Source organism: Mustela nigripes, chromosome 3 (genome assembly GCF_022355385.1).
Source record: "Mustela nigripes isolate SB6536 chromosome 3, MUSNIG.SB6536, whole genome shotgun sequence".
NCBI classification, from domain to species: Eukaryota; Metazoa; Chordata; class Mammalia; order Carnivora; family Mustelidae; genus Mustela; species Mustela nigripes.
Genome location: NC_081559.1, coordinates 159819823 through 159842203, shown reverse-complemented (window position 1 = coordinate 159842203; position 22381 = coordinate 159819823). Strand labels below are relative to the sequence as shown.

General features: G+C 39.6%; 1 protein-coding gene across 1 annotated transcript in view; it reads left to right on the top strand.

Moving 5' to 3' along the window:
- The first annotated feature begins 8413 nt into the window (after nucleotides 1-8413).
- Nucleotides 8414-22381, top strand: part of STK3 (serine/threonine kinase 3) — a 273554-nt gene continuing 259586 nt past the window's right edge. Inside the window, exon 1 of the mRNA XM_059394924.1 lies at nucleotides 8414-8657. Coding sequence (XP_059250907.1) covers nucleotides 8632-8657 — 26 coding nt within the window. The 5' untranslated portion in view covers nucleotides 8414-8631. The remainder of the gene's footprint in view (nucleotides 8658-22381) is intronic.

Genomic DNA, 22381 nt, shown 5'->3' with positions numbered 1-22381 from the left:
ATAAAAATTAATGTTATGTTTATTTATGTTTTCAATGCTCTTACTACTCTTGATTCACATTTAAAAAAATAATTTCAGTTTACTAGGCATAAGCCTGTGGTGTCTAGAATCTTCTCTATTTCTCTCCCTCTCCTTCATCTGTGGCTAAATATAAAGTGGTAATCTAATAGTCCTTTGTCAATGGTGACTTAGCAATTAGGTGCCTTTAACGTAACTTTTTCTAGTGCCTTTGACTCTTTGTTTCAAGAGAAATTGTAGAAACCACAGTCATCTTACCTTCTTTCTCAGTGAAGACTGAAATTTAAATCATAGTTTAAATGCTTGAGGGAAATTAACCATGTAAAGGTTTTCCATGGCTAATTTTTGTAAAGTAATTAGCTCATTATGCAAAAAATTACCTTTTGTAAAGTAATCATTCCCTTTGGAAAAGAATCCAAAAAAAGGAGTATGGGGAAGCTTGTAATAGGAAAATCCCATAGTTTCAGGGTAAGAGGTCATACCTCATTGTCTGTGCCTGGCAACTTAACAACAGCAAAAAAAAGTTGATTGAAAGAATGTTTGATAGGAACAAAAATATTCATGTTTGAGTATTCGCAGTCTTTTTCTCTTTTGCTTCCCCTGCCCTTTTAAGGAAAAATCCTTCATTTCTTGTCTCCTAGAACTATGTTGTGCTGACAAAGCTAAGTAGAGCTAGAACAGCTACAGGACTGAAGAGAAGGAGGTCAGATTATTCTCCCTACGAAAAGGCCTGAAGTAATAGCAAAGGGAGGTAAACTGCAGGAGAGAGGGAGAGGAAGTGTGAGCATGCCCAGAGAGGGAGAGAAAGAGGGAGGGAGAGAAGCACTGTAGGAGTTTGGTGAACAAGCGAGAAGCAAAATGGATGGCTGTCATGAGGACCTGGGAGAAAGGGAGAACGATGGGTAAAGATTTTTAGGAAGTTGTGCTGTGTGAATATGCCATATATTTCTTTCCTCAGCATTTCCATGAGAGTTGGATTTGACTGTGTCACACGCCAAGACTGGCTTAAGGATGTCCCCTTTTTATCTATCTCCCCTTTTTATCCTGTTGCCCTAGGTCTCATTGTCCAGTTTCCCAGTAGTGTTAACTGCTGTCACCTCTACATGTTGGGGGCCATTCTTGTTTTCTTAGCTTTCCTGACCTGGAAGTAAGCACACCATCTTTCTGCTTGGTTCAATCAAGACCACTTTAGAAAGTACTCAGAGACCATAGGCAGGTGTAGACCACAGGCAGGTATATTATATATATATCTATGTATGTGTGTGTGTGTATATATAATATATCTATATCTATATATATATATAAAATATAAATTATGAACACATGGAACAGAACTGTTTCTAGAACTTAAGTTCCAGATATAAACATAACGAAGTCCAGTCATGCAAAGACTCTAACTGATGGAGGTTGCCAAGGTTCTTAGCATTGGCTCTTTTTTTCCTTAGTTCTGTCCCCATGTTCAGTGTCTTAACCAATCATGGCTGTGAAGATCTGAGATATCTTCAGCTTATTCTAGAGCTTATCTTTGTGTATAACAGAAACATGTTATAAGGAGGGTGGATTTTGTAAATGGAAGGCATTATTGTTTGGCTGAGCTCTAGACCATAATAATTTGAACTACAGCACTTTTCTGAACGACAGAATTTATTTATGAATGACAGAATTTATTGATCATATCATATAAGGTTTAAATCAAATATATACTTTATATTATCAAGTAAACTGTATTCTTTTTTTTTAAATTTTTTAAAGGTTTTATTTATTTATTTGACACAGAGAGAGAGAGATCACAAGTAGGCCAAGAGGCAAGCAGAGAGAGAGAGGGAGGAAGCAGGCCCACCGCGGAGCAGAGAGCCCGATGCGGGGCTCGATCCCAGGACCCTGGGATCATGACCTGAGCTGAAGGCAGAGGCTTAACCCACTGAGCCACCCAGGCGCCCCAGTAAACTCTATTCTTAGCAAGGACCGTATCTTCCATAGCTCTTCCCCCATAGATCCTAGGTATTGCGTTAACATGTAGTTAATGTAAATCAGTGGATTCCCAAAGTGTGATCTGGGTACTTCTGGGGATACTGAACACTATTTCAGGGGTCTACAAAATCAAAACTATTTAAAAAACAATACTAAAATTTTTTTGCCCTTTCACCTTATCCTGTCATGAGTGTATGGGAGAATTTTCCAGACACTATATGACATGTGATGATGTCATTCCTCTGATGGCTAATGGAAAGTGTACTTGTATACTCTTGTGCTTTAAAAGTTTCTGAGTTTTAGGGCGCCTGGGTGGCTCAGTGGGTTAAGCCGCTGCCTTCGGCTCAGGTCATGATCTCAGGGTCCTGGGATCAAGTCCCGCATCGGGCAGGGAGTCTGCTTCCTCCTCTCTCTCTCTCTGCCTGCCTCTCTGCCTACTTGTGATCTCTCTCTGTCAAATAAATAAATAAAATCTTAAAAAAAAGTTTCTGAGTTTTAGTTTCTTAATATAGATAGGTATAACCCACATAAACAAAAGTTCTTCAAGTTTCTCCATAGTTTTTAAGATTGCAAAGTGGTCCCAAGACCAAAAAGTTTGAGAACTGTTGGTGCAGATAATTATGTATTGAGTTGAAAATAGAATCAATCTGATATTTATAATTTCTTTTCCTGAGTTTACAGTTGGGCCTGAAATTCTTTGCTATCATTCTCTGTATGGGTTAAGGTACAGTATGATACAGAAGCCACAAGAGACAGAAACCACATGGTTACTTGAATAGAGAAAGTTTAATATGAAAAATTATTAACTGTAATGGGGGTTTGGAGTAGCAAGGGATTGGCTAGTAAGAGACAAAGAGAACTCTAAAGAATGTAGGAATAGTAGAAATCAGGACTAATCCCTCTGAGACTAAAACACAGTCCCCAAAAAGAAGTCCCCAGGGCTTGAGATATACACATTGTTGGAGAGGACACAATTTTGTCTCACTGAACAGCAGAGAAGTTGCTGTGGTGCCATGCTGGTGGAACTTGCTGGAAATCTGCCCTCTAGAACTTTCCAGAAACCTTTCTCTTAGGTCGCTCGGGAAAACTTCTCATGGTGAGGTTTCTCACTGGAAGCACTCTGCACCGAAACTGCTCCAGGGAGAAGCAAGTTTGGGTGGGGACCACTGAGTGCTGTATCTGCCTTGCCCTGCAGGAGCTCACTACGGAGAAGCCTTGCATCTTTCAGGATGCTGAGAAGCAGTTCCCAGGGCTGGAATCTGCCAACGGAAAACATACAAATCAGAGAAGAACACTCTTTTGCAATGTGTCTCCATGGCTCTCTATTGACAGAGCTTAACATTATTCTCTCTGATAAAGAAAAAGATTTGAAGGGTGGTTGGGTTATGGACTTTGGGGAGAGTATGTGCCATGGTGAGTGCTGTGAAGTGTGTAAGCTGAATGATTCACAGACCTGTACCCCTGGGGCTAATAATACATTGTACGTGAATAAAAAATAAAGAAATTTTAAAAAATTAATTAAAATAAAAAAAATGGAATCTTAAAAAAAAAAGAAAAAGATTTAAAGAACCTAGTTCCATTTTAACAGAGCACCTAATGAAGGATGAATTTAGAGCTGAGAGGAAATAAAATGACAAATGGCCTACTTAACTTTCACTTAATAAGTAGTTTATCAATTACCTATGTCTCTTAAAATTTCTGATGTTTTTGTTGTATGGAAAGCCATTCATTCATTCAACAAACATTTATTCAGTGACTATAATGTTCTAGGAACTTATAAACATAAGCATAAATTGTAGGCTATTGCCTACTAACAGTTCCTCTCTTTTTTCCCTCAATAAGAGAATCCCAATTTTGTTCTTCTCCCTTGCCATAAACTTCAGGGAAGTCCATTCCTTATCTCAGCTACAAGCCCAGCTTCATGGGGTGAATCACCGTTATTCTGAATAGATTTTCATGGTCCCATTTCCTTTGCCAGCAGTGGTTTTGTGACACAATTCTGACCAAAAGGACATGAAGGGACATCTCCAGAGAGGGTTCTAGAATGTTTTTTTCCACCATCTTGAAAAATGGTATTCAGAAAGAAATAACCCTCCTCTGTTACTGGGCATTGTCATGTCTTCATGTGATGCTTGGAATTTGGCAGCCATCATTTGAGGGGAGGGTGAGAGCCTGCTATGCATAGCAGAGCAGGAAACGGAAGTAAATGAAAGAATTGATCAAACCTAGAAACACCTACCTCTTGTCTTCTTGTTTTAAAATTCAGTTGAGGGGTGCCTGGGTGGCTCAGTGGGTTAAGCCTCTGCCTTCAGCTCAGGTCATGATCCCAGGGTCCTGGGATCAAGCCCCACATCGGGCTCTTTGCTCAGCAGGGAGCCTGCTTGCTCCTCTCTCTCTCTGCCTGCCTCTCTGCCTACTTGTGATCTCTGTCTGTCAAATAAATAAATAAAAATTAAAAAAAAAATTCAGTTGAAGGTGTTTCTTGTAGTTACTGGATATGCCAGACTTTTGAGACTACATATGCTAATAAGATACTGTCCTAAATCCCAAGAGACTTATGGTTCTGTCAGAGAAACAAGTAAGTGAAATAAAAGTTTAAGATTGCTATGATAAAAGAGAATAGTAGTTGAATTCAACTGTAACATGCTAGCTCCAGCTCACTATAAAATTAGGTTAGAAAAGAGAAACATTATCAAGGGAAAATGTTTTGTTAAGTTGCCTCTTGAAAGGAAATATTTCCAAGTTTCCTTGCAAATAGAAAGTTACATAATGTAATATATTTGATCAGAGCTTTGTCTCTGCCCCAAACTCTTCCCAGTAATAGTAGAAAAGATGAACAGTTGTCAAGTAGTATTATTTTTCAAGTACACATAAAAATGATAAAAAAGAGTAACATAAATCCAGTTTTAATAAAAAGCAGCAACAAGTATAACAAGGAAATAATCTTTATGTTAGTATTTTTCGACTCATAAAACATCGTGGTATGTGTATTCGGTGACACAAAAGCAATTTTGTTATTCCAAAGAACGAGGTCTCAAATATCAGATTTCTCTTACATTTCTCTTGGAACACCTAGTTGAGAATTCTGGTGATCTAAAGTGTGCCCTTAATCTGAATTCCAACTGGAATTGTTGGAAGCAGAAACAAATTACGCTACTTTCATAATTAAGTGAAGCTGAGTGACCCTTTTGTACATCTCAAATTTTCCTACAGCTTTCAATTGTTCATAAAGGCTTCTGTCTTTTATTTGCAGGTTGAATGATAATCTCTATGCTTTCCTTCCTGGAATCTTCAGATTGGCTTTGCATAGACAAATTAAAATAGAGACTTGAGGCATTTTTTGTTTTGTTTTCTGAGTAATTCAGGAGAAAAACAATTATTTTTATTTAATAATATAACACACCAGGCACACTAGCCTCCAGGCCTTACCACTTACTGTTCACTTGGCCTCAGGTTTCTCTTCCCTTCCCATCTGCATGGTGCTCCCCTGACTTCCTCAGTCATCTTCTTGCTGATGCCTTCACCACCCACCCTATCTAAATTTCATCCCTTTCCTCTTCATTATTTCCCATTTCCCGATTTTTCTTTTCTTCCTTGCCAGTTTTCAAAACCAAATCTTATGAATTAGGTACATATTTCTTTTACTGTTTCCCTAACTAGAATATAAACCTCATGAGGACAGGAATTATGGTCTATTTGTTTTTATCACTGAGGAATTCCCAGCACCTAGAATAGTGCTGATATACATAAGAACTAAATGAACATCTGTTGACTGACTTACAGTGGGATAAGAGAGTCAGAAAGGCCTGGGTTAGAATGTAGTTATTTGGGGCACCTGGGTGGCTTGGTGGTTTGGGCCTCTGCCTTCAGCTCAGGTCGTGATTTCGGGGTCCTAGGATCGAGCCCCGCATCGGTCTCCCTAGGATTGAGCCCGGCATCTGTCTCTTCCCCCTCTCTCTCTGCCTGCCTCTTTGCCTACTTGTGATCTCTCTGTCAGAAAAAAAAAAAAAAGAATGTAGATATTCTATTTGGCCTGGGGGAGCTCCCTTATACCCCTTTGAACTTCGGTTTCTTCACCTATAACATGGATGTGCTACCTTACATGGTAGTTTTAAGGGATTACTGAGATAATGCACAAGTGCTAACCCTCTTCCTTTTCAAACTGAGGAAAGACTTCAGAACTTTATTTTCTGATATTATTCCTCTTCCTTCCACAACTCTTCTTTATGGGTATCTCAGTCAGAATTCTAGTAGAAAACTCAAATTAGGATCATTTGAGGAGGGTTGAGGTCTAGGGGCACATAGCAAATAGAGGAGGAGCCCAGGAAATAGCAGAGAAATCACTACCTGTAGGCCCAAAGGGATGAGGGGAAGAAAGGAGAGCTGGGCCCCCTGGTGAGCTCACAGGAAGGGAACAGGGAGAATAAATAACCTTATACTCCTTTCTCCCTCAGATGAACTCTTGCTGGGTCTCCTTATCTTCAGACCCAATTGTAAGCCAGAGAGCTGAGAGCTCAGTGATGTTGGCCCTATAGGTCAGCCCCTACGGCACAGGGCAGATGGGAAAGAATGGAGATTAATCTGGGGGGCCAAAGAAACCATTCATCCTTACTATATCCAAGATACTTGTTTTGCGAGGGATAGAGAGGGTAAAGACAAGGTCTAATTTTCAGTAGACTCATGGTTAGGATGACCAGAACTTCAGTTCAGTGCAATAAGCATCATGCAAAAGCCAGCACAGTGTGTTATGGGCACATGGAAGAGAGGTATCTCTTTCACAACTTAAATGTCAGCGATAGTGTGTGGGGGGCGGTGGGAGGGGGTACTGGTAGTTTGACTCAGAAAGGCTTTCTGGAGGTTAAGATTGGTAATTTAATTCAGAGACCATTTTAAAGTGTGACAGTTTTTTAAGAAGAGAGGATGAAATGTTCTCTGTAAGAAAATTTTCTTTTTTTTTTTTAAATATTTTATTTATTTATTTGACAGAGGGAGATCACAAGTAGGCAGAGAGGCAGGCAGAGAGAGAGGAGGAAGCAGGCTCCCTGCTGAGCAGAGAGCCCGATGTGGGACTCAATCCCAGGACCCTGAGATCATGACCTGAGCCAAAGGCAGCGGCTTAACCCACTGAGCCACCCAGGCGCCCCTGTAAGAAAATTTTCTGACTAAATATAAGAAGATGAAACTAGGGTATGGAAGTGAGGATGAAATTGAAGGATAGAATGAAATAATTTCAAAGGTTTTTCCTGGCTTTTATGTTTTAATAATTAAGCTATTTGTTGTCTTGTTACTTCTGAACTGTTAGACTGTAGTTCTTTAATACATGAAAATGAGTATAAAATTTGTAATAATTTCTCTTGTTTGCAGAATTTGACTTCAGGTTTCAACCATGAATGGTCTTAAATTTAACATAACTCATTTTAGAAGGGAATATAATGTTCTGAGAATAAATCATGTAAGTTTATTACATATTGAAACTTAATGAAAAAAAGAAAACAATATTAATAAACAAGTCTGATTTGGGTTAATGTTCATAAGGTTCCTTTATTTAACATTCTCTTCATAGACTGTTCTAATCTTCAAGAAAACTCTATGACTCTACTTCTTGATCATTTCTAATGAAAGCAAGCAAACTCATTACACATCACCTGTATATGGTCATAAGAAAGATATTTATATATGGTTTTCAGGTTCAGTGATAACACAAAAAAGATAGATGCAGGCAGGGATCAAATGACAATGAGCTAAGGGCCTTGGGAACCTGTGCAAGAGAGAGGGTGACAAGAAGGAAGAAAACAAACTTTTCTTGAGTACTTTTCTATGCAACATAATTTGTGATGGGTTTTCCAGGTTACCCAAGTGAACAGCTGGCAAGACCACAGCACACTTAAATTGGTGCACTGAGAGATCTCACTGTGGTAATTATTTTCTTTGTAATTAGACGTAATTACAGTGAAGTGTAGTGAGGAGCTTGTCCACAACCAACATCAAACAAGAAATTTCAGTGGTATCCCTAGAGCTGTAGCTACAAACGTCAGATGGCGGGGGACAGAACAGCCAATAATTATAAACAACTAGAGAGGGAAGCGTGGGCAGTTAGTAACACTTCAAAAGGCTGCACATCCCAAGATGCTTGGGAAGTTTGGGAAATCCGAAGAAATGAGTCAAATGGGATGGAGGCAAAAGCAATGGAGGCAAATGTGGAGCCGCAGCTCTTGGCCGGCTCAAAGGAAGGTGCTCCGGCCCAAACCGGCTCTGAGTCCTAACTAGGCCTTAGCCTCCAGCTCCTCCAGTCTCAGCGCCTTTTCCCCACTCCTAGCGCAGTGGCCGGCGCGTCCCTCCGCCCCCGACCCTGCCCGCCCCACCGGGGCCTGGCTCCGCCTACCAAGCCTGGGCCACGGCTCGCTCCGCCTACTCTCCCAGGACAGAGGCCCGCGGCCGGCGGCCGAGGGGCGGGGCGGCCCGGGCCGGGAGGAGCCGCACTCCCGACGGGAGGGGGATCCGCCGCGGAGTTACGGGAAAGTTGGTCCGAGTTCCTGGAGTTTCCCCCAGTGGTTCCCGGCGCTCGGCCGGCCGGTGCCCCGGCTCCTTTCCTCCCTCCGGCCTTCACCGCCCACCGCGTCCCTCCTTCTGTCCTCGGCCGCCATGGAGCAGCCGCCAGCGCCCAAGAGGTAACGAACGCTGGGAGCGGGGCGAAGGAAGGAGGCGGCGCCCGCGGCCGCCGGCGGGGTTGGCTAGGCCGGGCCGGACCGCGACCCCCTCTGCGCCTGCCAGGCCCGGTCCGGGCGCGCCGGGCGTCAGGAGGCGGGATCGAGTGCTGGGCCGAGTCTGTCCACAGGCCGAGGGCCCCGCGGGGAGGCCGAACCTCGCCTCTCCCGCGAGCCGGGCCTGGCAGCGTGGAAAGTCGCGGGGCAGCGCCCGGCTCCCCGCGGCCGGACTCCCGGGCCGGGCGGACTTTTCCCTCCTGGCAAGTTCACGAAGCCCGGAGATGGGAAACTGGGAAACAGCCATGTAGGCATTCTTGTCAAATGTTTGTCATAATGCTGCCTTTTATTTGAGAAGGCGGGTTATTAACAGTTTAAAGAACTCAATATTAATAGCTACACAGTGTGTAAAACTTGTACATATACTGCACTGACAGGTGTTCCTCCCCTTACGCCCCTCAAGTTCAAAAGTATTTATGGATGCAAGACAGTAGGAATCTTAAATTAGAACCCCTCCCCCATATAGTTTTTTTTTTTTATTCTGGCATATAAAAATAGAGATGCTTTGGTATTTACTGTTTATATTTAATCTTTAATATATTGGAAGAGTAAGAGTAACAGTGGATACTTTTAAAGTATTTTGAAATGGTCGTCCTAAATCAAGGCTCTCCGTAGCTTTAAGTTCAAAAGGTGCATTTTTTTTCCCTCCAAGAATGAATCAACATCAGTTAACTGGTGGTGTTTAAAGCATTTAATCTGTCTTTCATTTTTTTATGAAATAAAGGTACTAATCTTTCTCCCAGAGAGTGCTGTTGTGAAGATTGAGGAGTTCCCCTGTTCTGATGCTTAGAGATCTTTAGATGAAAGGTGATATATTCAGGGACATGGAATAATTAAAAAGGTAGGAACTTTGTGAGCTCTTGTGAATTGTGTGACTAGACACATGAGCCTTGAAGCCTGGAAACCATCTGTTCAGGTGAAAAAAGGTGAGGGGGGGGAGTTGTGGAAGGGTTTCCAAAAGAGACCTGCTATCAGAGCCCTCGATAGTTTTTATCTGGTATTTTGTGTTGAACTCTAGTATTGACTGGGCACCCAGTTTTCATACCATAGAAAAAAATTGGTGACTTATTTTTTCTCTTCTATTTTGGAAGGACCGTAAGGGGGCATCTCTGAGATGATGCCCTAAGGTCAACTCGAACAACTCCCCATTGAAGTAGAAGGGATCTGTTCATTAGCTCTAAGTTATCAGAGCTTCTTATAGGTATAAGAGATCCCCCGTCCTTGCAGGGACTCTGGAAAACCTAGAAGGGTCAGGGGGACATGTGGGTGGCACATATAACCATTCCATGTCATTTATACTTTTTCAAAGTGGGGCTTGCACATCCAACATGCTTATTTTTAGTTCTCTTTCAGAGAGACTTACGCTGATCCAGGAGAGCATTTCTGAAAAGCAAGATATGTGTCATTAAGCCCATATATTCGAGTATCACTTAAAATTTTTTCATAGCATTTTCATTTTCATAATATCATCATAGCAGCCCTGTTAAGTAGGTTGGATCACAGGTATTAATCCTGTTCTGTAGCTGAGGACACTGAAAGAGTTTGCCACATGGAAGACTATGACAGGGATTACTGACCGTGAGTTTTTGTGTTCTCCCTATGGATCATTACCTTCTAATAATAAAATATAGATGCCATTTTTGAGGTCATTTTGTTTGCCAGGAATGTTGTATATACATTCCTTTATTTTATTGTCTTAAGAAACAGGAATCCTGGCTCTGCAGCTTATTATGCTAGTTCTAAATTTAATTTCTTCATCTGTAAAGTGTGTTGTGAGGATTAAAATAGGTCATGTGTAAAGCACTTAGCACAGGGCTCCGTAATGTGTTCCGTGATGTTAAATGTTGTTAGTTTATTCTTTGCTAATTAAATGAAGCTCAGAGAAGTTAAGTAGGTGGAGGAGATGCCAGAACCCTGAGTCTGATTGGCTGCAAAGGCTGTGCACTCACACGATATACCATGCTACCTCTTTGTAAAGACTCACTTTCTTAGCCTTCCGTGATATGGTGGTCATTTCTTTGCACAGTCCTCTGGGCCGTCTTCTTGTTCTTTTCCTAATCCCTGTAGGAATGTCGCTTTGCTTTGCGGCCTTAAGTAGCACTTTCGTATGACTGAGACACTTTTTTACATGGTTACATTTACGCTGCTCATGTTCAGATCTGTATGACCAGCAGCTGCTGTTCGGTTGGTATATTTGATTTTTTCTTGCAGATCCACACTTCCATTATTCCGTCTAATTTGTCACTAAGTCCTGTTGAATTCTCCATTAAAAAGTCTGGATTCATTTTCTTTTCCCTTTTTCATTTTTGATACGATTACCCCATTCTTGGGTTTTATGACCCTCATACTTGATTTACAGCAGTGCCTTCCAACTAGGTACTTTAGTGCAGTCGTTTTAAAAAATTTTTTAGCAGAAAGGCTCTGTTTGGAGTAGAGGCAGGGGACTAGGACTTGGTTCTCAGTGCCTTACCTCCTTCTATTCCCCTTTTGCTGCCCTACAGAAACTCCTAATGATCCATAAGACACTGTTTGCTTTAATGTGTCTTGCACATGGCTTCTGATTTGTCAAAACAGCACTTCCACCATGGTATTCCTCTTTAAAAAAATTTTTTTTTTGGTGTTGGGTCACACTAGCCTACTTAGTACCCAAGATCCCTAGCATTTGGTCTTGGATTTAATCCCCAGGCTTTTGTTACTCTTCTCCAATATGAATCTCTCCTCCTGAAGTTTCCCTTTTATTTTTTATTTAGGCTGTAGGCCGTGGATACTTCTAACTTTGCCTTTGTTCATCCTTTTCCTCTAGAGAAGTTTGTGTTATTTTTTTGCTAGTAATCTGTGTTTTATTCTTCCTTCAAGGCCTGTTTCATAAAGTATCTTATTTGAGTGCTTTCTAGCCCAAGGTATTTCTCTATATTCCTAATATGATGTCCATTTGACTATATGCCATCTTCATATTGTTCTTTCTTCAGTTATAAAATTTTAGATATTCAAAAGATAATAGGAGCTAATTTAGTATTTATGTATCACAGTACCCAGCTTTAGAAATAAAATATTGTGAATATAGTTGAATTTTCTTAAGTATATCTCTTCTCAGTTGCTTTCCCTCCCTATCCCCTGAAGGATTGTCACTATCCTGAATTGGGTATTTCTTATTCTCATACCATATGTGTCTTTGTATTTTTATCATGTTGTTCGTATATATCTGACCTAGTGTTAGGCTTGGGTGTTCGTGTCTGCCTTTGCTCTTGGGTGCCATTCTTTTCCTCTGGGCGCTGGAGATTCCGCTTTGCAGCCAGATCTGAAAGTCATGACTAGAGGTTCTAGAAGGCCTTTCTTACCTCACATCATTGACTTGGTCTCACCAACAAGGCTGTGTTAAATACAGACAATGGATGTGATCACTTATAGTAACTGACTTGAGGTATCAGAATAGCTTTATATTCCTTAGATTTCCTTAACAGGTCTGCCACAGAGGTCTTCATAAGTCCTTATGAAAATAAGGTCCCTCTGGGAATGGAAGTCCATTAAGTAGTTTTTAATTATTAGTGTTTCAGTAAGTTGGGTTTCTCAGATTTCTTTGTAGGGGATGAAAGAAAAATGACCACACGATAGGTAAGTTGCAAGAGATAGAAGAGGAAATGAAATGATCAAAGCATGAGATCTTCACCGAGTAGAACATTCATAAAAGGGGAGATGGGTCTCTGTGATAGGTGGTGGGTAGCATGAAAACTCTGGTTACTTGAAGATAGATAGTTATATAGATAATATTTGTTAAAGAGAGGACAGAATATCATTGCTGGAGAGGAAGACTTTACCAGACAGGCCTTGTTCCTCAGTTAGATTATAAGATTAATAGATACTTAAAATTTAAAATTCATTAAGGTAAACTTGGAGGAAAAGTTGGGGTGAACAGTGAAAACACTAGAAGGATAATAAGGGAGTAAGCTCCTGAAATTGACTCTCGAGACAGATAAGGAAAGTTCTTTGATTTAAGCCATGGTTAGAGTCTTTGCAATTTTCTTTTTTTACAGTGTGAAAAGATAGTTGGGGGAAGTAAAATTGAAGATTCAAGTTAAGACGTTAGGGTTACAAAGTACATTCACACAAATGGAAAGTGAAGGTAAGAAAACAGTTATTTCGAGGAACCTGGGTGGCTCAGTGGGTTAAAGCCTCTGCCTTTAGCTCAGGTCATTATCCCAGGGTCCTGGGATCGAGCCCCGCATCGGGCTCTCTGCTCAGCGGGGAGCCTGCTTCCTCCTCTCTCTCTGCCTGCCTCTCTGCCTACTTGTGATCTCTGTCTGTCAAATAAATAAAATAAAAAATAAAAAAAAAAAAAGAAAAGAAGACAGTTATTTCCCAAGGGAAAGTGTTGCTGTGAACAAATGGAGTGTTAGTCAGAAGATAATTAAGGAATGAAAAAGCAAAAGTAAAAGGACGAAGATATAGAAGGACGAAGTAGAAGGTATTTATAGATTCCTCAGCATGAAAAGCCCATATCTACCTGTAGTATCAGCAGCCCTGACCTTAGACCAGAAATTGGGAATGCAGGTATACAGATGGCGGGGAACTATTGACTCTTAGAACTGAGCTGTTGTGAGACAGAGCAACAAACCAGATAAGCAGATAGTAGGGTATGGCGAAAATCATGAAGGCAGTAAGAAGAGGTGTGGGCTTCCTTTTGTGTCGATATTACTAATTCATGTGCCCTTGGGATCAGAATTCTTCTGTGCTTACTACTGGAGAGATTGACAAATGGGGAGCTAGAGTTTTCTTTTGAGATGATGACCTGAGGACTGTACAAAACAAAGGCAGCAACCTCAGGTGGTAGAAGGCCCTGGAGGACGCTCCCAACTTCAGAGGCGGGCTAGGGGAGAGGTTCTGAGTATTTCAAAGGGCAAGGAAAGATTCAAGCAAACAGGAGCATCTTTTTGCATTAACGACTGGGTCCCTAAAGCATATTGGTTCTTCTTTTGGCTTTTCTCGGTTAACTGGGGGTGGCACCAACTTCTTTAAAATTGATTTAGGCTCTTAGGATGGGAACAGTCAGTTGGTTCTTCTTCCTAAAGACAGGGAGGATGACTATAACCTCTGGATCAGGTCCTGGTGAGCAAACTTCAGTTGCACATTAAGACAGGAGATAAGCTCAGTCTTTAGTCCACCCAAGGCAAAGATTAATTTATCTTTTGTTCTTTAAGGGACTGAGATATAGCATATATTAGTGCTAAAGAATTTGTTAGAAATGTAAAGAAAAAGGTAAACATGTATTAAATTTGGCTAAGTTGAAACTTGTTTTTCTAAAGTAATCTAAATGTTCATTGCAGAAGTGTGTATCAATAAAGCTTTAATAATAAAAGGTCTAAATTGAGTATTTCTTGTTTGGATTATAAGGAGAGGGGGAAGTGCTTTGAATTTAATATTTCTGGGTTCAGAGAAGTCTGTGTTGAACTAAAGGTCCCATCACTTTAGGCCATCAGGTATTAGTGGCTCTGAAAAAATTAAAAAAAAAAATAGTGATGGTGAAACCCAGGACAGACCCACATACATATAAAACTAAAACATTAGAAGTTTCACACAATGTACTATGTGGGATGTTTTTGGTATTTTTCTCTTTTCCTTTATGTTCTGTTTCATTGAAAAACTGCTGGTCAGGAGCCACCAAATTATTTTCACGACCTTCTAATGGGTTGTGATCTGCAGTTTGAAAAGACATTGTCAGCATATGTAGTAGTGACAGTCAAGAAACTGACTTCATTTCAAACTCTATCCTGATCCACAAAAGCTCAGTGATGGCATTGACAGAAGGATCCAGATGGGTGTGAGTGTACCTGCCTATACACACAATAGGATAGAGCTGAAGGGGAGAAAGGAAACTTCTCTAAAAACTACAGTATTTTGACTGTACCAGGACAGTATATCGTTTCTGACTGAAGTATGGGAAAATGGACAATGATGGTCTGTGATGTCTGACAGAATTCACAAAAGAATATGTCAACATAAGGCTTGCAATTAGGCACTCGGGTCCCTTTTCGTGTGGAATGACCCCGTGCAAAGCTATCATTATGATTGCCTCAGCTTCTGACCCCCTCCCAGCTGCACCCTTTCTAAGGACCAAAGGTCTCTAGGTTTTTCTGCTAAAGAGAAAATTTATACTATCTGATAGAAACTTTCTTTTTTATTTGTCCCAGGTCTCTTTCTTGTGATTTTATTTGAATTGCCTCATATGTTAGGATTATTCTAATTTCAGTTCTTAGCTCTTGGAACAGAGTCTTTATTTCAAATGTCTTTTTATAACTGTTTTTTCCACAGAGTCTAACATTGGACAAATGAAAGAAACAAATATGTAAATAGACATGTATGAATATTAAAAATAAGTTCATTGTTTGCATGCCATGACTATTAAGATGCTGATTGCCTTGAACATCTTAAAAGTATATTAAAGGATGTATCTTACAAAATGACTTGGTAGCAAAATGAGAATTACAGAAAACTGTTAATGTTGCTGGTAATTAATATAAGTATACATGTGATAGTATATGTGAGTTCTGAATTAGTTTGTAAATTTTACATGAATCAGGGGTACCTGGGTGGCTCAGTTGTTTAAGCATCTGTATTTGGCATAGGTCATGATTCTGGGGTCCTGGGATCGAGCCCCACATTGGGCTCCCTGCTCAGTGGGGAGTCTGCTTCTCCCTTTCTCTGTCCCCTCAACTTGTGCTTACTTGCTATCTTTTTCTCTTTCTCAAATAAATAAATAAAATCTTTAAACAAAATGAAATAAAACAAAACTTTATATGGTATCAGACATCTTAGTAAAGAGGTCAAATAGAGTAACATTTTCAGATAGTTCCAGATATCTTGATATAAATATTAGTATCTTGGTGTCCGGACACAGACACACATGCTCGCTCTCTCTCTCTCTCTCTCTCAGAAAATTGGGGAAATTGTTGTGCGTATGTGATTCCAAGGATGAGGTAGTTTTTATATTCAAAATATGGAATGTTACTCTCTGTCCAGATCAGTTTTCATTTTTAGGATTTTTGATTTTCTGAAATCATGGGACCTATAGTTGGAAAGGAATGCAAGTTAAAATTATTTTTGTAATTTGGGTGAACCCTTTACGTATTTGAGGAAAGCATGAATTAAAGCTAATAGGCAGCTAATTTCCTTGACTTTTTCTCTCTGGAGCCAGATGATCTCTCCTGAGTCTGCAGAGTTGCTGAGTTGCTCCATTTGCCGGTTTCTTTCTAAAAACTGGCTTTCTAAACTACAGAGACTCTTAAGTGTAGAGAAGAAACTGAGGGCTGGTAGAGGGAGGTGGGTGGGCAGATGGGCTAAATGGGTGATGGGTATTAAGGAAATCACCTGTTATGGTGAGTGCTGGTGTTGTATGTAAGTGAAGAATCACTAAATTATGCTCCTGAAACCAATATTATACTATGTTAACTAACTGGAATTTAAATAAAAAGTTTGGAAGAAAAAAATCAAAATTGGCTTTATTTACTCACTGATCATTACTCATGGTAGAAATTGGATGTCAGCTTTGAGTTCATTCATTTGCTCATTTATTAATACATTAAATTAATTTAATCAATAAATTAATATTTATTAATTTATTCAGTGATTATTAATTAATTGCATTTCAAATGCTAAATGCTGGGTATGTTGTTGAAGTAAGCGGTTGAGATCGTTGACCTCATAGGACATACACTGTAGTTGGAGCTTGAACTATGAAGGATAGGAGTAGCCTTCCCTGAATCAGACAACCTTTTCAAATGGGTGGGGACCATCCACGGAGCAGCTGGCACAGTGTATGAAGACCTGCAGTATAAGCTCTCCTTGGAGTTCCCCAGTGGCTACCCCTACAATGCGCCCACGGTGAAATTCCTCACACCCTGCTACCACCCCAATGTGGACACCCAGGGGAACATCTGCCTGGACATTCTGGGACAAGTGGTCAGCCCTATATGACGTCAGGACCATCCTGCTGTCCATCCAGAGCAAAATGGTGGAGCCTGTTTGATAGGGTAGTTGGACAGAGCTTCTCTGAGAAGGTAATACTAAAGCTGTGATACGGGTTTGAGAAGTTATCCTTGTGAGCAGCTGGAAAGAGTATTCCAGGCAGAGGGAAAGCTTTGAGAAGGCCTGGAGGTGGGAAAGAGCATAGCGTGTGGGAGGAATTGAAATGAGGCCACTGTGGCTGGATTGTAAAATGGGAGAAAGTGGTTGGAGATGAGGTCAGAGAGATGGGCAGGGATTCAATGATGCAGGCCATGGAAAGGAATTTGGATGTGAAAGTGCAATGGGCTGTCATTAAATGGTTTTAAACAGAATTTTAAGCAGTTTGTTTTAAAAGATCATTCGGGTTGCTTTCGGAAGATTAGATTGTAGAGGGTTAAGAATGACAGGAGGGGAACAAGTTGGGAGGCTATGACTGTGGTTCATGGTTAGATGGTGGAGTCAGTGGAGATGGAGAGAAGGGTGGACAGATGTAAGTTAAATTTTGGAGTTGGAAATGAAGGACTTGCTGATAGACTAGGTGTGGGAATTGGGGAAGAAAGAGAATTTTGGCTCCTGCATTTTGTGTTTGAGCAACTTGGGGGTTGGAGGAAGACTGGGAGAGGAACAGGGTGGGGAATCTCATAGTCTCTTTCTTAGAATTTCTCGACGCCCAGGAAAGTGAATCTGTTGGGCTCTGATATTAGGTGGTTCCCTTAGAAGAGGAAGTGGGTAGGAGGAAATGATGGGCACTGACTTCTTTTTTTAACCTCTTATTTTCACTGCATTAGTCAAGAGAATGGGAATCATACTAAGCCTTTGTTAGGTGTTTGCAACATTCAGGTGTCCTGATAACCTGCTATTAAAAAAAATTTTTTATTGCAAAATAAAACATCAGTAAAAAATAAACATACAGTGTGATAATTACCTTAAGGCGGACACCTTTGTAATCACCAGTCAGGTTAAGAAATAGAACTCTGCTGCCCTTCCTTCTTAGTGTTCCATCCTAGTCATAGCTGCCTTTTCCCATAAGTAATTCTTATATTGACTTCTATAGTAATAACCCAAATGTGCATTGCTAGATGCTCTAGGTTGGTCTTGCCAATTAAAAAATAGTTTTTATGGGAAATGTCACTTTTCATTTTACATTAGTTCTCCATCCCTTTTCTCTTCTCTTTACCTGTTGAAGAATGCAGGACGTTTGTAGCTTTCCACAGCTTGGATTTTGCTGACTACTTACCCAAGGTGCAGTTCTACTGTTCTTTTGCCTTCTGTATCTTCTGCCAGTGAGTAACTGGATCCAGACACTGGAAGGCTCAATTTCGATCCCTTAGTCTTTGTGATAGGTGGTGTTTGGCAAGACTGTGTTAGTCACTTAGTATGTAGTTATCTCTCTTTTTTTGTGTTGTTAGCAGCTGTTGATGGTTAGTGCTTATTTCTGGTAATTCACTGGATGTTGCAAAATGGTGAAATTCTAAATACATCATTTTGTTTTCATTTGTTAATTGGAATGTTTATTATAGAGTCACCTCCCTCATCTTTTTTTTTTTTTTTTAAGATTTTATTTATTTTATTTGACAGAGAGATCACAAGTAGGCAGAGAGGCAGGCAGAGACAGAGGGGGAAGCAGGCTCCCTGCTGAGCAGAGAGCCCGATGCGGGGCTCGATCCCAGGACCCCGAGATCATGACCTGAGCCGAAGGCAGCAGCCTAATCCACTGAGCCACCCAGGCGCCCCCACCTCCCTCATCTTTTGTTGGATTACGCAGTGGTACCGTTTATAAAAGTAAGACAGGATAAATGCTTGATTCTTCCCCTTTACCTGTTTTCAAGAAATTGCATTAGTTCCCTATTTTTCTCCAAAGGGCACCAATTCTTCTTCTTCTTCCAACCCCCCCCCCCGAGGATTTTATTTATTTATTTGATAGAGACACAGTGAGAGAGGGAACACAAGCAGGGGGAGTGAGAGAGGGAGAAGCAGGCTTCCCACAGAACAGGGAGCCTGATACTGGGCTCCATCCCAGGACCCTGGGATCATGCCCTGAGCCGAAGGCTGGTGCTTGCTTAATGACTAAGCAACCCAGGTGCCCCCTTTTTTTCTTTTTTTAAGTGCCATTATGAGCCAGTGGATTTAAACATATTTGGTGGATTTTAATCCATTATAGTTCTTGCAGCTGAAGCTCAAAGTGGCCCCCATCTTTGGTTAGTGGAAGGCCTTTCAGGGACAACGTGACCCATAGCTTCCTTGTTGTCTGCTGTGAAAAGATATTCGGGGCCCATCATGTCCATTTCCTGTTCTGGATCTGGAATCAACCATTTCTTCGAGAAGTACTACTCTCTTTTTATGAGAAATGGTATTTCAGGACCCCAACCTGCACGCTAATTTGTTAGTGCCACTTTAATTTTAAATAGTGTTTTTTCATAGGTAGAAGAACTGACTCATTCTTTTTTTTTTTTTTTTTAATGATTTTATTTATTTATTTGACAGAGAGAAATCACAAGTAGATGGAGAGGCAGGCAGAGAGAGAAAGAGGGAAGCAGGCTCCCTGCTGAGCAGAGAGCCCGATGCGGGACTCGATCCCAGGACCCTGAGATCATGACCTGAGCCGAAGGCAGCGGCTTAACCCACTGAGCCACCCAGGCGCCCAGAGCTGACTCATTCTTTCCAATGGTGGGGTACTGTGTCAAAAAAGTGATGGCACTGACATTTTCTTCCTCTGGCTAATATCTCTATCATACCTTTATGTTTCTAAGTTTAAGTCAGAAATTGGGTGTATGTCGACAAATTCTGTGGTAGAGACCATTTTGAGTGGACTTTTACCTTCACATTCCCCCTCCCTTAACTTTGGTTACCCTTTGGTCCAATGTTTCCTAATATCCAGCTTCACTTCTTTCTCACCTCTGAATGTTTCAGGTGACCTAGTTTCTTCTTAAACAAAAAGATACAGAAAATGAAAGAATCTGAAACAAAAAACACCACTAGTGATAAGATTAGATTTCAGTCCTTATTTTTTAAGGTAGACCTTTTAGCCTGCTTTGTCTTACATACATAGAAGTGTATCTATGCACAAACAAAATTCAGGGGCATCTCGAGGCTGCTTTATAAATCCAGCCCTGTCTACAGTATGATGAATTGCAAAATGAAGCATATCAAAATCTTAAATGCCATATGTTATTCCTTTTTAGTTTTGATCTTAGCCCCTTTTGTTAAGTTTTATTGTACTTTCAAATAAATAACATCAGGTTTGTCTCAGTGACATCGTTGGCACTTTACGTTTGATGCTATGTCATGTAACTTTAGAAGGAATTAGTTTTAGTGTAATTACTTACTGTATTAATTACTGCATTGGTTATATGTATAAACTGCTATGTGAATTAGTTTGTCATCTTGCAGTTAAACAACAAACAGTAGCCATTTTCCAATGATCAGCTATTTAAACATTTTAGCATTTTTAGGTGAAATTTGTAACATAGAGGTTTGGATCACAGAGAAATGATTGGTCTGAATAAAATCTATAGTTCATGTAATTTCTAAGAATTATAAGAAATAAGGATAAAATTAAGCAAGGGAGCCTCATGAAATTCTAGGGGAAATTAAAAATATACAAATTAAACTCTTGAGAAGAAAGTATTTTGATGACTGTTTTCCCGGTAGAATGAATTTTCCTTCTATGAGCTTTGCTTCTCATTGTATACTTCCAAGGTTTTGTTTTTGTTTTTGTTTGTTTTTTCCTCATAGAATAGAATTCAGGTACTAGGCAAATGATGACAATGGGATCCCCTCCCTGCTATATAGACTCTCAGCACTTGATTAGATAGCTTTAATTAATATACCCAAAACACTCATGTGATTTCAGAGAGCCTGCCAAAATAGTGATATAGTTATACTTTATATTTAGCATCATTGGCCAGTATGATATACCATGTAATGGATTTTTCCAAGTAAATGAAGTAAACTACTTTAAGCATTATATTTTAAAAATATTTTACAAACACTTTTATATAGCCAGTTTTGATGGAAATCATTCCAAAATGAAGGCACTTGACCCAGTCTTCTGAAACTGATAAAGTAAATGATCATGCTTTTCTTGTTCATGAAAGCAGTCATAGAAACAGTTCATATAATTGTTCATAGTTTTAGTTCATAGAAACAGTTATGGGTGCTTTTTTGATGTGTTTGAAGCTTTGTTGCTGTATACATGTGGCTGTTTTTTCCCTAAACCTCATCTTGTCTTTCACTGTTACCTGTCATTCTCATTACTGTGTCCTTTTCTAAACTGCTACTTATCTTAGAAATAATTACCTGACCTGACAGTCGCTATTCCTTTCTGAAAGTAAACTGCATGTTCTTTGTGTCAGTTTTTGCTTACCAGAAGTGTTTTTCTCTTCTGCAGGGCTCATAGTATATCTTGAAATGATCTTTTGACTTAAGAGGAGGAACATTATATGCAGTGAAGGGGAAAAAAAATTATTTCAACTTCCCTGAGTTTCTAAGATTTAAGATGAAAATAACCAAAGTTTTTGCATCTGAAGAGGAACAGGATTTTATCTTAAGCCTGTGGAATTCCTAAGCTAAAAAAATTTTCTATCATTTTGGAATATTATATTTTGAAGACTCATGGTATTATTACCAAAGTGAATTGGAGTCAGTTACACCTGTGCAAATACAGTAACACTACACTTATAGTTGTTTGTTTTAAATTTCTATGGGTAAAGTATTTAGACTATTTATCTTTCATATAGGGATTACATTTTTTTTGTTAGATATAGTTGAAATTTTAAAAATTTTATTTTTATTTCTAAAAAGAAAAAACAAAACCAAACAGGTAAAAATTCTCCAAATTTAAAAAAGCAAAAACATTTTCACAAATCACTATAATCTTAATTTGTTTACAAAGAACCACAGGGAAATACTGAGAGTGGCTTCATATGTGCTGTTACTGTGCAATAAAACTGTACTGAGAAATCAAGCAAAATAGTGTCCGTCTGTGCAAATAGCTGAACTCAGCAAGTTTCCACAGCCCCCATCTCTATTTATGAAAGCCTATAAAAATTAAGCAGAAGTCAGAGCACGGAATTCATTGAATGATACACATGTTAATATTGTCAGTTCAAGGTTTCTCTGAAATGACACTTTTATTAATGTAGGTATACCTTTAATTAATGTATTTATGTTTGGGATTAATGCAATTAATTCTAGTATTCTAGGGATGGAAATGAGTTGTGAGTGTACAGAGACTAAATGCTCATATTTTGTTTTCAAATTTGAGATGTAGGGAAATAAGTGAAGAGCAAAATATATGAGTAAACCTCGTTTTAAAGTGTAGGTAGTGTCTTTGGCACAAATTATGGTAGATTTTTTTGTATGGCAGGTACATGTGTAGACCTTGGCAAGTTTCCTTTTTTATTTTTAATCAGTTAGAGATTCTGTTCTCTTTTTTAGTTCTCAAATCTAGGTATGGTTATTGAGTATTTGAAAATCTTCATAAAGACCTGAATGAAAAGTTATGACATTTATTACTGCATATTTCTTATTAGATTATTTTTAATCTTTATTTTAGCAGAAAATGAATATGTCAGCATTTTCAGATGTGCTGTTTTATGTTTGTATTTTCTGGATTCTTTTTTTTTTTTTTT